Source organism: Lagenorhynchus albirostris, chromosome 21 (genome assembly GCF_949774975.1).
Source record: "Lagenorhynchus albirostris chromosome 21, mLagAlb1.1, whole genome shotgun sequence".
Classification (NCBI taxonomy): Eukaryota; Metazoa; Chordata; class Mammalia; order Artiodactyla; family Delphinidae; genus Lagenorhynchus; species Lagenorhynchus albirostris.
In genome coordinates this window covers 29,515,582-29,532,259 of record NC_083115.1, presented here as the reverse complement: position 1 = coordinate 29,532,259, position 16,678 = coordinate 29,515,582, and the positions used below count along the sequence as shown (strand labels likewise).

At 36.4% G+C, this 16,678-nt stretch overlaps 1 protein-coding gene across 1 annotated transcript in view; it reads right to left on the bottom strand.

Moving 5' to 3' along the window:
• The window catches only part of WDR17 (WD repeat domain 17), an 86,758-nt gene that overhangs the window by 31,350 nt on the left and 38,730 nt on the right, over positions 1-16,678 (bottom strand). Inside the window, exons 9-17 of the mRNA XM_060136619.1 lie at positions 16,179-16,363; positions 15,405-15,573; positions 12,125-12,216; positions 9,623-9,705; positions 7,851-7,937; positions 4,051-4,215; positions 2,377-2,579; positions 1,136-1,285; positions 918-1,048 (exon numbers count right to left, since the gene is read on the bottom strand). Of these exons, the coding sequence (XP_059992602.1) occupies positions 918-1,048; positions 1,136-1,285; positions 2,377-2,579; positions 4,051-4,215; positions 7,851-7,937; positions 9,623-9,705; positions 12,125-12,216; positions 15,405-15,573; positions 16,179-16,363 (1,265 nt within the window). The remainder of the gene's footprint in view (positions 1-917; positions 1,049-1,135; positions 1,286-2,376; positions 2,580-4,050; positions 4,216-7,850; positions 7,938-9,622; positions 9,706-12,124; positions 12,217-15,404; positions 15,574-16,178; positions 16,364-16,678) is intronic.

The window sequence follows — 16,678 nt, the reverse complement described above, 5'->3', positions numbered from 1 at the left end:
AGCATTTTGCACCTTTAAAAATATAATGCAGGCATATCTAACTTGAAAAATCACCAGGATAATAACTATACTCTATCTTATTTATTGTTTCTGGTTTCCATTTGCTTTTATTGTTTGTTAGGCCCTCTGAGATCCTTGTTGGATTAATGCATGCACCCAAATTGTCTATGGAGGACCAGAGGGGAAAAGCTTTGTTCGTTGCGAAAGATCCTTGAATCACCCACAGTCCCAACAAATAGCCTCTATGTATACAAATGTGCGTGTATAAGCGTGTGTGGTATAATATGAAAATTCTGGATATTTTCAAATGTATATAGTAGAAACTGTTATAATTTATAAAATAACACTAAATTTAAAATCATTTAAGGTCGGTGGCAAACTTTTTTGATTACATATTTTGTTAGCTCAGAAATAATCTCAGCTGTCTATTACCATGTGGAAGATCACGAATAGTTCTTGAGGTGAAAAGGGTCTTCAAAACAAAACACGCGGTTCTGAAGTGCAAGTAATAATTAAGAAGGAAAAGTTGATTTATTGCCAATAATAAAAGATAGTAATATCAAGGCGAGGGCCAGAATAGAAGGTAAGGAAGCATGCTGCTATAAAAGCAGACATGGAGACCACACAGCCGCAGCTGACAAGTTAGGAGGTAGATCGGTAGCTGAAGTACCCTAAAGGCTGTCAGAAATGCTACTGATTAGTCAATGATCGGTTTTATCAGTGTTAGTAGGGTGGAAACAGCAAATCGCCTTCTTCTGTCTCTTTTTTAATGTCTCATTGCCCTCACAACTTACGGACCATTTGCTTTCTTACACTGGGATGACACATGTAAATATGTGATAACTTAATGACAAAAAGTTGTCATGATTCACTTTGGCAAAGGGGAAATTTTCACATTTAATTCCTCTAATACTTACTGATAAACATTCTGAAAACCATCTTAGTTTTTTCACACGAGGGTTGCCACTTAGTTTCTCTATCTCCTGTTTGATGTCTCTTGACACTTTGCCACACAGCAGAGGGGGCATGCCTTGTTCTACAGCACAATCTGGAGAAGAGACACAACTCAGTGAGAAAACAGCGCTTATAAAATCGTATTTAGAAAGAAGATCTAATACATGCAGAGTTTCCATACCAGTGTTCCCGATAATTTCTTCCCAGGATCTATCTGCCAGAATATTTATTTGTAAAGGAGTGATTAACGGCGTTAATGACCAGAGTCTCACCGTAGAGTCCCGGGAGCACGAGGCCATAGTGAAGGGGCGACGTGGGTGGCATGTTAAACCTGATGGAAGAAATAAAGCCATTTACTAAAGGAAGCACTGAAAAATATGTTTTATTGATGTGTACCTCCTAACCCTTCCACAGAACTGAAGTTGTGGAGAAGTGTTTTAAATAACATTTCTGTCTTGCCTGAAAACAATACACAGATGTAAAAAAAGTATTTAGCATCTTCTGTAGATATGAATACAGAGTTGAATAATTATTAGAAAGCAGATGGTCCTGGATGAAAGTGTTGAAATTACATTTCAGTTGGTATGTCAGTGAGCTGACTGTCATACCCATGGAATACACAGTGATCCATGGGTGGGTGGATGTTCTCATTACACGATAAAGAAAGACTTGAGGACCTTTCATTTTAGAATGTCCAGAAATGGGATTCTCTCCCACACTCAGTCCCACACTGCAGTAACTAAAAGGCCATTGGCGTAAAGCATATGGATACAATGACTAGGTTGGGGTTAACTGCTCTCAACAATCATTTTTGCATTCTTAATTTACCTACTCAACCCCATCAAGGTTTGGGTGCTACAAACGAGGGTAAAATCATGTGCAAAAGGTAAGGAATCTGATTTTCCATTCCCAACTCATTTATAGTAAAAAACTTTGTACTATATTAAGAAACAAAACATTGCCCCAAATATCCAAAAATAGAGGTAAAGGAATGGCTAACTACGTCATACCTAAGTTATTAAGGACTTCCTGTTTTACAACTTACCTTTGTAAAACAAAGGGTGATGGTAAGGTAATGGAGAAAAATCCAAGCCATACATGAGAATATGTGCAAGGGTATATGTGTGCGTGCGTGCATGCGTGCGTGTGTGTGTGTGTGTGTGTGTGTGTGTATGTTTCTCTACAGGGATAGAGAGAAAGACACCACGGTGCTAACAAGAGTTAGTTTCTGATTATTTCTGATGACATTTTCTATTATAATCTGTGTATTCTGATATTTAAATAGTAAGCATGTATACTTTCTACTAAGATAAATGTTATTTCAAAATGAAACCCTGTAAGACTTCTTCAAAAATACTGTCTTGCTCAGAAATTATAATCATGAATATAGCAAAATTTAAAAGTACATGAAAAACACTTTACCGTATACATCTGCGCCATGATCGTACACGGTATCCAAACAAGCTCCTTCCCGAGTGTCCCACACTTTTATAGTATAGTCCCAGCTGCCAGATATTAGTAGGTATGGGATCTCAGTATTCCACATTAATCCCCGCACAGGTGCCGTGTGTCCTCTAAGAACGTTTATGCATGCATCTTTAGTATAATCCCAGATTCGAACAGAACTGAAAACACAATATTATGTATATAATACAAGTTATAATTTATCTGGAGTATCAGCATGTTCTTAATGGAACACAATGATTATTTCTCAGTATATTGAAAAAACATTTTATGTTTCAATATATGTTATGACTCTCTTCTTTTTAGCAAATAAAAATGAATTTTATTTATTTTAAAATGAATAACTAACTAGGCTAGAGCCATCCTATTCCAATATTTTTTCCTTACTTTTACTGGTCATTAACCCCTGATACTAAATATATGATTTCGCAGTTTATGTGTTTAAAAAATTGCTTTCTTAAAATAAAATATCCAGAACAGGTAAAGCCAAAGAAAAATATGACTAACAACATGTATACGATAACTTAAGAGCGCTCAAATTATTTGTGTAACTTGAAAATACAGCATGTATGGTGACAGGTATTATTTGAAAAATCAATTCGTATCTATGCTTTTATCAATACAGGAAACACTTCATGTTTTTCTCAGTTAAATAAGTTTCTTAGTCTGTGGAATCACTCTCAGATCAAGTAAAAAATTTAAATATAAATGGGTTCATAATATTACTTGAATCTACTGTGTAGAGTACAAATGTTACTGAAGGACAATTTGAACTCAAAATCAATTTAAGACCTCCAAATGCCAACTCTGCTTGGACAATTCATAATAATCTTTTAGTTAAAGATTTACATAAACCTGAAAAATATCAAAATATTAATACTCCAAAGGTTATATTACACTATTAGGAGACATACCACATATTTTATTTCTTAAGGCATATCTCTTTCTGCTATATATAAAAGACTCCTTTCTTCTTTTTCCCCTTTATACCAGGACAGGATAATGTGGTTACTATATACCACAACTTTTACTTGCACCAAGTGAGATTTTTCTTACCTAAATTTATCTCATATTCAAACAGCCCAAACTGTACCATGCAAATGTATCTTGTCTGGATATAAAATATAGACAAGATTTCAGAAACTTTCATAAACCCAGAAAAAAATGTTATGTCACTCTCATTTCTAAAATATCTTCTTTTCATGCTAACATACATAATCATCTTCTTTTATTCCATTCTTAATGAAAACAGAGTACAGCTGTTTTCCACATTAAATATGGGAACATTATTAAAAATCAACTCGTCTCTACATGTTACAAAGGTTTATTGTTTCAGACGTTTTTCCCTTTCCCAACAGATTTCTGTTAACTTTGTTCCTAATAAGAGAGAAATAAGCAGCTATTGCAAGTACAATAAATAAGGAAATAGAAATCATGAATAAGATGCTAAGTATGGAAAAATTTAATTTACTTTTAGTTGGATGCAACTAGATACTTGTTAACTGCCTACTTGTTAAGTACATGTTTAAAATAGTTCCACATACACGTTGGATCATATAAATAAGTACACTTCTAGAAAATTACAAGCTTATGAATTTTAGGACTAGAAAATTAGAATCCAAAAATACATACCCATCATCAGAGCCACTGCAAAGAACTCCCTCCCTCAGAGGAGACCACCTAACATGGAACACTTTCTCTGTGTGCCCACTAAACACTTTCAGTGGTTGATCCGAACTGGTGGCCACATAATAGACACGAACATTTTTGTCTTCACAGCCAGTGGCTATCATGTCTCTGAAATATCACCCACGGCACATAAAAAAATAAAAAGTTTGATATTATTTGTTACTGATAGCTTTTGAATGCACACAGTTCTAACTTCTAAAACGAGAATTTTTTGCTTCCTTAATGAAGTTACACTGAAAACTTACATAAGTAAAAACATCATTTACAGCAACTGCTCTAGTACAGAGTTTCTCAATGTTTCCTTTCAATCAGTTGTGTTTTTTATTTATGAGAGATAATGGCACAGTCATTTCTATACATTCTTTTTCAAGATGCCTAGATTCATAACTTTAGTATTTCTCAGACCTTTATATTTTGCAACTACTGGGTCTTAAGAAGGGTCTTGAATGGTCAGTGACTGAGATTTGCTTAATTGCTGGTAGGCACGTTATTAATTACTACATGCCCTGACCGTTGGTAAATTTTGTTGTGGTAGGGATATAAATAGCAATGCTTCCCCCAGAAGTGTGCTAGGAAAGCTCCCCGCAGAGCCAGGGTCGTCTCATCTGACAGTAAGTCACATTCCTGGTTTTCCAATTCTCTCTGGTGAGATGCTTAACTGTTTGATCCAACAGAATCCTCTGGGAATATAATACGTGGATCTGATCTTTTAACGATCTTGGCTCTATCTCTAAGAGAGTGAGATAGCTAAGCAACTATTTGTACCCTAGCCGTCATGCCTGGAATACTGTTCCCAACGGAATTCGAGTACTAGGCAGACCTGTGGCATTAGGTACCAGCCAGAACAGTCTCCCCGAGGAACATTAACAACCGTATAAACAGTCCCCAGACTTTAAAGGTAAAAAGGGGAAGTTACACGTTTTGGACCCAGCTGTTATCAAAACCTTCTCCAAACTTCAAATTGTTGATTTTTGTCGCATGGGTTGTAATACCTGTATTTATTTAACCTTACATGCATAAATACACCAGTTGGTAAACTGCATGCCAATCTATAAATGTGTCGATTACATGTGCCCAAGGCCCACTGATAAACAGCCCATTCCTCTATGTGGGAAAATATATTTTGCATAATACAAATATTTACACGTACACACGAGCATATTTCTGTATATATGTCTATGCAGATACATAAAGATAAAATCTTAGAAATGAAAAAATATTCAAAGAAGGTACATACAGATATCCAAATTATAAATTCAGAAATATCTTATGAATAAACTTTTATAAGTTCCAGGTGTTTTTCACTTATTTCCTAGGATGCTAAGTGGAATATAAGTACAGAAATTAGAACATTTAGAAAAGATTTTTAAAAATAATAGTGAAATTTTAAAATAAAAAATGAAATTTATTAGGTAGGCTTGGTAGTAAACACAATAGTTAAGTATAAAGGACTTTTTTTAAAAAAAAAAGTTTTCTTAACCAACAAGGCATACTGCATTAATTTCTAATTTTTATTCCTACCGGTAAAATTCTTATTAACCCTATAAAACAGAGAAATAAGAATGTGGAACTGTTCTGTTGATCATATGCAAGGTAATTCTACTCATTTTTATATTCAACAAATATTTATTAAACATCTGGTTTTTTCAAGGCATAGTGAGGGTCAGAAGTACAGTGTTTTGCTGATAATATACTGCTAAAAACAGATAACCACTACTGATCTCATGGAGCTTACATTCTACAGGGTGAAGCAGTCAATTCACAAATAAAACTTAATTTTATGATGTTAAGTGCACCCAAGGCTTATTATACCATAGGGGAAATTTACCTAATATGGGGGTCAGGGAAGACTTTTCTCCAAAAGTGGTTTTTTGAGCTGAGAGCTGAAGGATAGGGAGAAGTTACTTATATCCGGCCCGGGATGGGAGGAGTTGTATGCGGTGGGATGGGAAGTAGAATCCTAGATGGAAGGGGAAACAGGAGTGAAAGCCTTGGGGTGAAAATGAGCTGGCTGGTTCAAGAAATCGAAAGCCACTGTGGCTGGATATAAGGAACAAGGGAAGCAAGGCTTGTAATGTGATACTAAAGTACAAAGGAATGGGATTATACAGGGACTCCCTTGTAGGACTGGCTAAGATTCTGCACATTATCCCAAGATCAATGGGAAACTGTTGAAGGATTTAAGCAGGAGAATGCAGTGCTCACATCTGCGGTTTTAAACGCTCACTCTGACAGCAACCTAGAGAACACAGAGAGAGGAAGTGGTGACGAAAGGTGTGAATTCTGGAATTGATTTAGAAGACTTTTGCAGAAGTCCCCAAACAGACAAATGTCATTAGTTTAGTCGCTGGAGGGATGGTTGGGTAAAGAAGGATATTTAGATGGAGGATATGACAGGAATTGATGGCTGGCTGCAAGTGAAAATTGAGAGCTAATAAGGTCTAAAAGAAGAGGGCTTCCCTGGTGGCGCAGTGGTTGAGAGTCCGCCTGCTGATGCAGGGGACGTGGGTTTGTGCCCCGGTCCGGGAAGATCCCACATGCTGCGGAGCGGCTGGGCCCGTGAGCCATGGCCGCTGAGCCTGCGTGTCCGGAGCCTGTGCTCCGCAACGGGAGAGGCCGCAACAGTGAGAGGCCCGCGTACCACAAAAAAAAAAAAGAAGAGGTCAAGGATTTGGGCTTTAGCAGTTTGTTGTTTGCATTTTCAGGCCACTGAGGTGGGAAATGCTGCAGAAGAGCTGGTCACGAGCTCATTTTAGAGCCTCTAACCGGGGACCTCCCTGGCAGTCCACGGTTAAGACTTTGCCTTCCAACGCAGTGGGTATGGGTTCGATCCCCAGTCGGGGAGCTAAGATCCCACATGCCTCGGGGCCAAAAAAAACAAAACATAAAGCAGAAGCAATATTGTAATAAATTCAATAAAGATTTTTAAAATGGTCCACATAAAAAAATTTTTTTTTAAAGTACCTGTAACTGTGTAATAAATGCTTCTGTATTTACTGGAAGAAACTCATAGATCCATCATTTTGTATAATATGTGATTTGACTCAGAACACAGTGTAATAAGGGTTTAATATTTTAGTATGTATATTTTACGACTCTAATATGGAAAAGCATAATTCACATTGTTTTCACAATATTTAAAGAAAGTTTGAATTTTTAAAGATAATTTATATCCCATCAAAGAGAGGTTTGAAACACAAGATTCTTGGAAGTGCAGTGGCTTAAAGGATCAATTTTAGTGGAGGTTTGACTTGGATTAATTTTTAAATCTAAGCTGATCTTTAATGCCAGGCTCTTAAGCAAGGTTGACCTTTCAAAACCATTCTAAGTTCTGTGTCATGGGAAATCACCCAAGGCCGTGGCATTTGCATTAGGTGGAGGCAATGGAAAGTCACGGGGAACAAAATACCATTGCACAGATTCCTAAAAAGGGTTCAGAGAAAGGGCCACGTTCCTCAGAAGACACACACAGATTGGACTGATTTCCATGTTTCATTAGTTAGTCATATGCTTTTCCTTAAAGCAGCAGGAAATAGCTTGAAAGTAGGAAATCAGTATTTCTAAATCATATAAAAACCTCACGGAATAAAAACAGACGGTTACACATGCAATTACAAGGCTAGGCAAAGGGAATATCACCTAAAAAGAGTCATGAATATTACCCATGGAAATAACCTTAAACTTTATGGCTATTCAAAATCTCTGAAATGTAATTATTACTTATTTCCGGAAAAAATACTTACCTGTTGTTTTGGCTCCAATCACAACCAAACACTGCAGCTGGATGTTTGTATTTGTGTAGTACTTTACCATCAACTGTTCGAATAATACTGAAATTAAGTATAATATATTAATAGAAAATTACAACAGTCTAAATACATCATTCAAGGGAAGAAAGCCAGAACTGTAAAATTTGAACATAAGTGTTTTGGGAAAGAGACCTTGTCTGCAAAGCACAAGGAACATTTAAAAGTACTGTGTAAATATTACCAATTATGAGTACGGATATTTATATCACATAGTATTAATTATGGTAACCCACTGAAACCAATTTAAAGGAGATACATTTTTATTTAGAAACTATTTCTTATATTTTTAATTAGGGAAATACATAGTTTAATACATATATTTTAAAATATATGCATTAGATTTCAGCTTCAAAATTTAACAGTTCAAAATGTATGTTTAAAACAACTCATTTATAGTGTTGGGTGCATGAACTATTACACCAACTGCAAGACATATAATATTTTCATGGCATATTTTAAGTGATACAACTAGAACTTCAGAGGACCCCTTCTCCCAAAACAGATCCTATATACTTTCACTGCAAAAACAAAAGCAGCTCTAATACCCTTCTATTATATTGCCATAGTGCAAGGGCTACTGATTCCATAGGGACACAAAGCTGTGTATAAATTAATGTATTGCATTACATTACATTAAAAGGGTCTTTGGAAAAGACCCTTTTAAAACATCACTAGGCCCACCAAAACTTTGAGGTTAGTGGAGAGTGGTGGTGATCTACGCTTCCAAATATTTAGTCATTGACTGTGGTATTTATCAAATAAGTAATGCCCTGAGAATATATGGTAAAGCTAATCATGTATCACCTAGTCAAAAAACTCTTACGTACATCTTTCGTATTTTGGTATGTATCAATGAGCAAACAGTCATTTTCAAGGGAAAAAAATCACTAACTGTCGTTTCTGAAAATTTTAACTTCTTGGTAAAGATCTTTGGTTTCCATAACTACTGTATTTTCCACTGAAATTAAAAAGTGAGGATGAGAAGATTTTGGGCTGGGTATAGCAAAACCTAAGAGGAGATAAACTTTACTACTTCTCAACAACCATAAGTGCTTATACTACCCGTCAAAGATGACAATACCTATAGCTATAGGGTAGCACCATTGGATTAAAAACATTTTTTTTAACTCAAAGGCAATTCTTCCCTTACATATATTTCTTGGAAGCCTCCTTTTTCCTGGGACTCAGAATTAAGAAAGCACATATTTCTGAGAAGTTAGTCACTTTCTAAAAATAGGCATTTCCCACAGGCATGGTCTTATTGCTCCTTACAAAGCCTTTTTTATCCTTTTAAAAATAATAACACCTACTGTGAACAAGTTTCTAGAGCACTTGATACCTCTTCAACCACTTGCGAAACTGAAATACCACTCCCTCAAAATGTGATGAAAATTAGACTCTGTGAAAGTCCTTTAAGTTTCTTTGAGGTAAGTCACGGTATTCTAGTTAAAATTTGAGTAGCATTTTCATTTAGAAAGAATTAGTGGTTTGTTTATTTTTAAACATCATTGCATTGTTATTTATTACTGATATATCATAGCAATGTAGCATGTGCCTATGCGGGCTTATAAATAATATTTATGATAGTAGGTAGAGCTGTACGAATGGAATCTCATCGAACATTTTAATGTATGTGCTAACATGATACAATTGATATTATCAAATGTATCTTTTATAAACAGTGTAATTTCATACATAGTACTTACCAGTAACCATCACCACTGCAGGTTGCTATTCTTTTGGAATCTTTATGACTCCAGGCAATGCAGAATATTCCATTTTTTCCATGCTTCAAAAAATGTAAAATACCTATCAATAAGAAATAATTCACCCCTTTTTCCTCTTATTTATTTCTTCTAATATTACTTTGCTATTAGGAACTTGCTCTAGATGATGCTACAGAGACACTACTGTCAACAGCAGAAGGCTGAATACATACTTTAAAGAATGTGTAACGCTGTCAATACTTAAGAAACAAAACCATTGTTTTAAGACATAAATGGGTGGCTCTATTTCCTTTTTGTGGACACTGGTAAACACCCAGAATCTGCTTCCTCAGCCATCTGTAGAATTAAGCTCTGCTTAATACCTTTTTCTGTAAAAGCCCTTCTGGAGATGAAGATATTTATCTACTGCTTTCTAACCCAGTTAGGCTCCTAAAACTACAGTATAAGAGATGCTGCAAGCAGCTGTTATTATTGATTGTTCGTCTAAATTTCAAAATTTTATTTTTATGAAACAAAGAAGGTTTAAGGTTATTATTATAACAAATCACTCTGTATTTACCTGTACTCTATGTTTGTCTGTATTCTTGGACTGGGAAAGGGTAACGGAATACAGTCACAGCTGGTATGATGAGAATTTTTAAAAACACAAAGAATATATTTTATACATAGGAATGTCATTCATCAACTAGGTAATGGGTGAATAAAGGTTGCAACCAATCCATTTCCGAATTTTGTTTAAAACATTTCCATTTTATATAGCACTTAAATCGTGGCTGCTCTTAAGGGAAGACTAAAGTGACTTTTTATCTGGAGCTTTAAGGCTGTTTTACTAAGGTGGTCTCCAGTTTGCTCTTTTTACCTTTCTTGGGGGATCAAGGTGGGTAGCTTTATAAAGATGAACGCAAGAATGGAGGTAGTCTCTATACTCACTCAGTTAAGGAGGGGAGGTCCTCCATCAGCTGTGCTCGTCCCCGTGAACGGGGCACTCATGGCCCCCTCACGCCCTGCATTTGGTTTGGTGAGGCGTGTGTAACTTAGTTAACTGAAGCTGGCACTGTTCATTTTCCCCACATTTATTATCCTAGATGTAAGCGGTTTCGATATTGGTCTTAACTATGCTATTGGAGCGGGGAAAGACATAAATGGACGTAAGAGACGTCCCTGATGCTCAGGGCTGGGCTGCTGGAATCAGGCTGCACCTGCCGAGTGCTAATAGGAAGATACTTAGTTGACAGGACGCCAAGATGCTAGAAGAAGAAATCGACAGATCTGACATCCAAGGATAAGATTCTTGAATTAGGTCAAAAGTTGCTTTTCCAGGTTCATCTTTTCTTCTTATATCCTTACTTATTATGGGATACGCATCGTTCTGGTGATGGGGAGGGCAGAAGGCGGGCTGGGGGAGTGCTGAACTGAGAACATTGTTGTTAAGTAGAGAAAGGGAAGGATGACCTGTAGTCCTTTGCCAAAGTTTCCTCTTTTGAGGACAGAATTGCACACTGGTGGTTGTTGAAGTTTCCCTACGGCTCTGCATTTGTCACATAACTTCCGTAACCCCTGGAAGATCAACGCTACTTGATTTTTCAGAGAGAGAACAGTCTTTTGTATAAATGGTTTTAAAGCCTCGATATATAAATAATTATCAAGTAAGTTATATGTTTGATAAACTTCAACAGTAATCATTTGAAATGAATGAAATTTCAAGAAAGTGACAGACAATCCTAGATGCTGTTCACATTTCCCTCCATTCACAACTAACATACTGTAACGAGAGCATACATATTTACAAAATATTAACAGAACTCAGGGAAATATGAGATGACAATTTAACTCCAAGCAGAAGGGAAAGTACAATCTGTGACACTACAAATAGGAAGAGAGGAGCTTTTGGAACTTGTCATGGAAAAATGGAATTTGAGACTTGGAAGGAAACCTAAGAAATTATATAATCCAACTTCACCATCTTATAAAATGAACAATCAGAAGAGATATGGGAACATATGTACATGTATAACTGATTCACTTTGTTATAAAGCAGAAACTAACACACCATTGTAAAGCAATTATACTCCAATAAAGATGTTAAAAGATAAATAAATAAATGAACAATCAGCTTCAAGGCAATAAAATTATCCTCTCTACGTCAAGAGCTAATCAGTGACAAAATTGGGACTATAATTTGGGTCTTGTCCTGAGTTTAGTCTTTTTCCAGCTTTTGAATATTTGCCTAGACAATTCTGTGGAAGGCGACCCAAAATTCCTTTGAACCTCTCATGCAACTTTAGGTGAATTTTTGTATCTTAGGCTCAGCTACATTTTTCAGAATTCATTTTAGCACGTGCATGTCCTCTTGGATTTTCTTCTAATTAAAAGACTACAATGCCACCTGGTGACTCACTAATAAATTGAGAGGAAAGCATTTAAAAAACGTGAAGCCATATAAGGCATTATATTATTCGACTAGCAATAAATACATCTTACCTCATTAAATCGTTGTACAATTTTGCCCTTTTTAATATCCCAAATAAAAGCACCATTTCGAGAAGTTGCTCCAGCAATACAATTTAAATCACCTTAGGAAACAATTTGTTAGACATTATATGAAATGTTTGCCACAAATGTTAATTCTTTTCAAAAATGTAATTTTTGGGGCTTCCCTGGTGGCGCAGTGGTTGGGGGTCCGCCTGCAGATGCAGGGGACGCGGGTTCGTGCCCCGGTCCGGGGAGATCCCACATGCCGCGGAGTGGCTGGGCCCGTGAGCCATGGCCTCTGGGCCTGCGCGTCCGGAGCCTGTGCTCCACAACGGGAGAGGCCACAGCGGTGAAAGGCCCGTGTACCGCAAAAAAAAAAAAAAAATGTAATTTTTGAAAAAGTAAGACTTGAGTTTGCAAAGTGGCTCTTTTTTTTAAATAATGAAAATTATCAAATGTATGCAAATATAGAAAGAACAGTATAATGCATGAATCCATCATACAATTTCAACAATTATCAAAATATGGTCAATCTTATTTTGTCTATAGCCCCCTACTGGATTTCTTTGGAGCAAATCTCTAACATTGTATCCTTTCATCAATAAATACTTGAGGATGGATGTCTAAAACACAGGAACTCTTTTATTAATATGACCAAACTACTACAATCACAAATAGAAAAATTATCAAAAATTCCTCAATATTATTACATATCCATTCGGTATTTACATTTTTCTGACCATCTAGTAATTTTTTAATGGTTAGGAAAGTATTTCTCTAAGCAGGACACATGAAAAAATTCATTTTCTCCATCAAAGACATAAACAATGCTCTTTGTTTTTAAGAAGTTAAAAAAATCTGTTAAAATTGAACTGCAGCTAAGTTAGTAGCTGGTCTTGAATTTTTTGCAAGGCAGTCAAAGAAGAGGTTTGCTCCATTAGAAGAAAGAAATATCTGTTATCCGTCTCCTAGGAGTAAAAATATGGAGGAACTATTTTGTGATAAATGACTATAAACACTAAAAGAAAAGCCCTCACCATTTTTTTCTAGGGTTTTCATTCTGCTACCCTTTTAGTGCTCTAAAATTATTGGGGGTAAGTTTCCATATTTATATGCACTTCTAAAAATTTCCCAGTGATATCTACTCTAAAAATAAAGGAAATTCTGCAATCATCTATAACCTACTCTACTTCCATCCAGTGTCAACCTTTGCTAATCTTTTAAGTTTCATCCATATTTACCTAACAATAGTGATTCATCAGTAATCACTTTGCAAAAAGTGGCAGAATTTCCATTTTACAACATTTTTATTTTCTTAAGGCAAATTCTCAATGTAGAGAGTGAAATAAGCTTGAAGTAAGATTGGGCCTTCTGTGTTATGATTTGAAACAATGGTTTTCACAGTCACAATTTCTATTCAAGCTTTAGGTTTGAGACTTGAACACGTTTTGTAGAAGAAAGAATGATCAGCTCGTTGCTGTTACAGTGTCACCGCACAGGTGGCCCAATTCCTGTATCTCAACCCAGCAGGCCCTGCTGTGACGATGCAAACTACCATGACTAAGAGCACAGGCTTCAACATCAAATTGATGAGGGTTCAAATCTTGACTCCACCACTACTCCCTATGTATATAATCTTGGGTAAGTTACTCAACCTCTCTGACCTCAGATCCTCTTAAATAAATGTTGGCTCTCACAATCGAAAGTAAAGTGAAGATGGAGGTAAAGAAGGGAGCAGAAAACAGTGCTAGTTCTTTTTGTTCCTTACATCTTTTTTTTTTTTTTTTTTTTTTTTTGCTGTATGCGGGCCTCTCACCGCTGCAGCCTCCCCCGTCGTGGAGCACAGGCTCCGGACGCACAGGCTCAGCGGCCATGGTTCACGGGCCCAGCCGCTCCGCGGCATGTCGGATCCTCCTGGACCGGGACACGAACCCGCGTCCCCTGCATCGGCAGGCAAACCCTCAACCACTGCACCACCAGGGAAGCCCTGTTCCTTACTTATTAATTAGTGAAGTAACATTTTTTTCCAATTAGCTTTGGATCTATAATGGCACTAAGTATTTTCTGCTTCAGAGAACAGCTGCTGTCATTAAGACTTGGAAGTAAAACCTTCTTCTAGATCTTCTCACGGTAGGAGATAAGGGATACAAAAATAGTAGTTCTTTACCTTTTTTGTGTCATGGACTTCTCTGAAAATCTGATAGCTATGATAATCTTTGACAGATATAGGAACATGCACACATATGCTAAAAATTATGCATAAAATTCCAAGAGAATCCCAAATTCTCTGAAGACATCAAAACCCTGACAGCCCATATATTCAGGGCTAAAAATCTCTGTGCACAAGGAGAAAGCTAAAAAAATAAGCTACATCTTGGTTATAAGTGGCTTTTAAATTAATATGTTAGTATTAGGACAAATAAGTAAAGCATTCTACATAGTTTATAAAGTGAAAAATTCATTTTAGGTGTGTAAAATTATTTATTACAGGAAGAAAATATTTGGGAAGAAAATGTCAGAGGTTTCATAGGACATCTCTTTTTTACGTACAGGAAGGTATAAAGGTAGCATCATTCTGAGATCAAAGAAAAGACCCTATTATAGCATAAAAGTTCTTCAATATTACAAAAGCGGAGTTTATATAGAATCACATGCTCACAATTAAACTGTGATGATATATAATCATTCATATTCACAAAACAGATGTATCAGAGAAAGACAGGTATTATAATTTTTAGAAAATACATGTTTTATTTTCATATATTTGATTCACATGAAAATTTTAAGGAACACTTCTATAATGTAAAATACACCACACCTTTATAGGCACATCTATACAAATGCAGCTAAAACTAGATGGGTCAGTATCATCCTGATTTACTGTGGCTCTTCTTTATGACTATGTCATATAGAAGGGCCGAGAAATCAACGTGCTTGGGCAAGTAGTCTACTCTACAACCCACAAAAACTGCACCAACAACTATGTTGGTACTAATCTGCCTCCACAATCATTTGGAGTAAGATGACACTGTGAGGAAGAAGATAATACAAATGAAAATAAAAGTTAGGAAAGTCGGGCTTCCCTTGTGGCGCAGTGGTTGAGAGTCCGCCTGCCGATGCAGGGGACACGGGTTCGTGCCCCGGCCCCAGAAGATCCCACATGCCGCGGAGCGGCTGGGCCCGTGAGCCACGGCCGCTGAGCCTGCGTGTCTGGAGCCTGTGCTCCGCAACGGGAGAGGCCACAACAGTGAGAGGCCCGTGTACCACAAAAAAATAAAATACTTCTTACCTGGAGCCCATGAAAGGGAATAAATAACCCCTTCATTCCCTGGGGAAGTGTACACTGCCGTCAGTGTGTTTATATCCCAGACTTTTATTGTGCCGTCAAAGGAGGCTGTTGCTAAAAGATTGGGATCATCAGGTTTGAATTTGCAGTCAAAGATAGTTTCCACATGACCCTAGGGATGCAGCATAAAAAACATAGAACAAACCCAGACAAAATGTGAGTCCTCAGCAGGGCTGTATTCTATTTTACACAGAGGCTTAAGGATCACGGGAACAGAAGTTCGTAGACTCATAGAATTATTATGACTCCATAATAGAAATAAATCTTAGAAAACACTTAATCCAAGCTTGCTCATTTCATGAATGAGAACAAGAAAGCTCAGAGTAACTGGCAGAGGTGGACTTCTCCTTCCTACTGAAAGAATATTCTATTTCTCATTTTGCTTCCAAAATATACTACAACTATGTGATTTTCCACTACACAAAGGAGTAACACAGCCCACACAATAATGGGAAACCTACCAAATGCAGAGTAATTCTGATAAGCTAAACAGACATTAATATTTAAAGAAGTTTAATGTTTATAATGTTTACAATTAAATAATTTTAATAGTTCTATACATTTTTCTAAAATGTTTCAATCAACCAAGATAAAGTCCTAATATATGATTCTCTATGAAAATAATTTTAGAATATCATCAATAATACATAAGTAAAAGTAAACATCATTTTATACACAAAATAAGTATTGTGTATAAAAGAATGACCACAGACATACCAAGTCCCTAAGAAAATCCCACTTCTTAGCTCCCATATCATAAAGTCCAACTCCACCATCCAAGAAACAGCACACTGCGTGACCAGGAGGAACAGAAAATGCTTGATTCTGTGTCAAAGTTGGGGGTGGTACTGCTTCACTCGTTGAGGATGTATAATGATTTTTGGTTGGGGACTGGATTGAAACTAGAAAAGAAAAAAATAAATAAACAAGTAAACATTTATGCCAATATCTTCCCATAGGCTGGAATGAAGCCACAGGACTTAATTTACAAAGACGCTCTTTGTTTTCTTTTATCCAGAATTTATATCAGTAAACTCTTAAGCAATGATCAGATTTTCTGCCACAGGAGTACTTTAGCAGCATTGCCCATATTTATATATTTATATATACAAAATGGGATATTATTTTGAAAAGAGGTGTATAGGAGTGCAGGTGGTGCAAAATGAATGAAAATTAGTTTCTGAGGAATCACAATATGTGGTGAATATTTGGTTTCT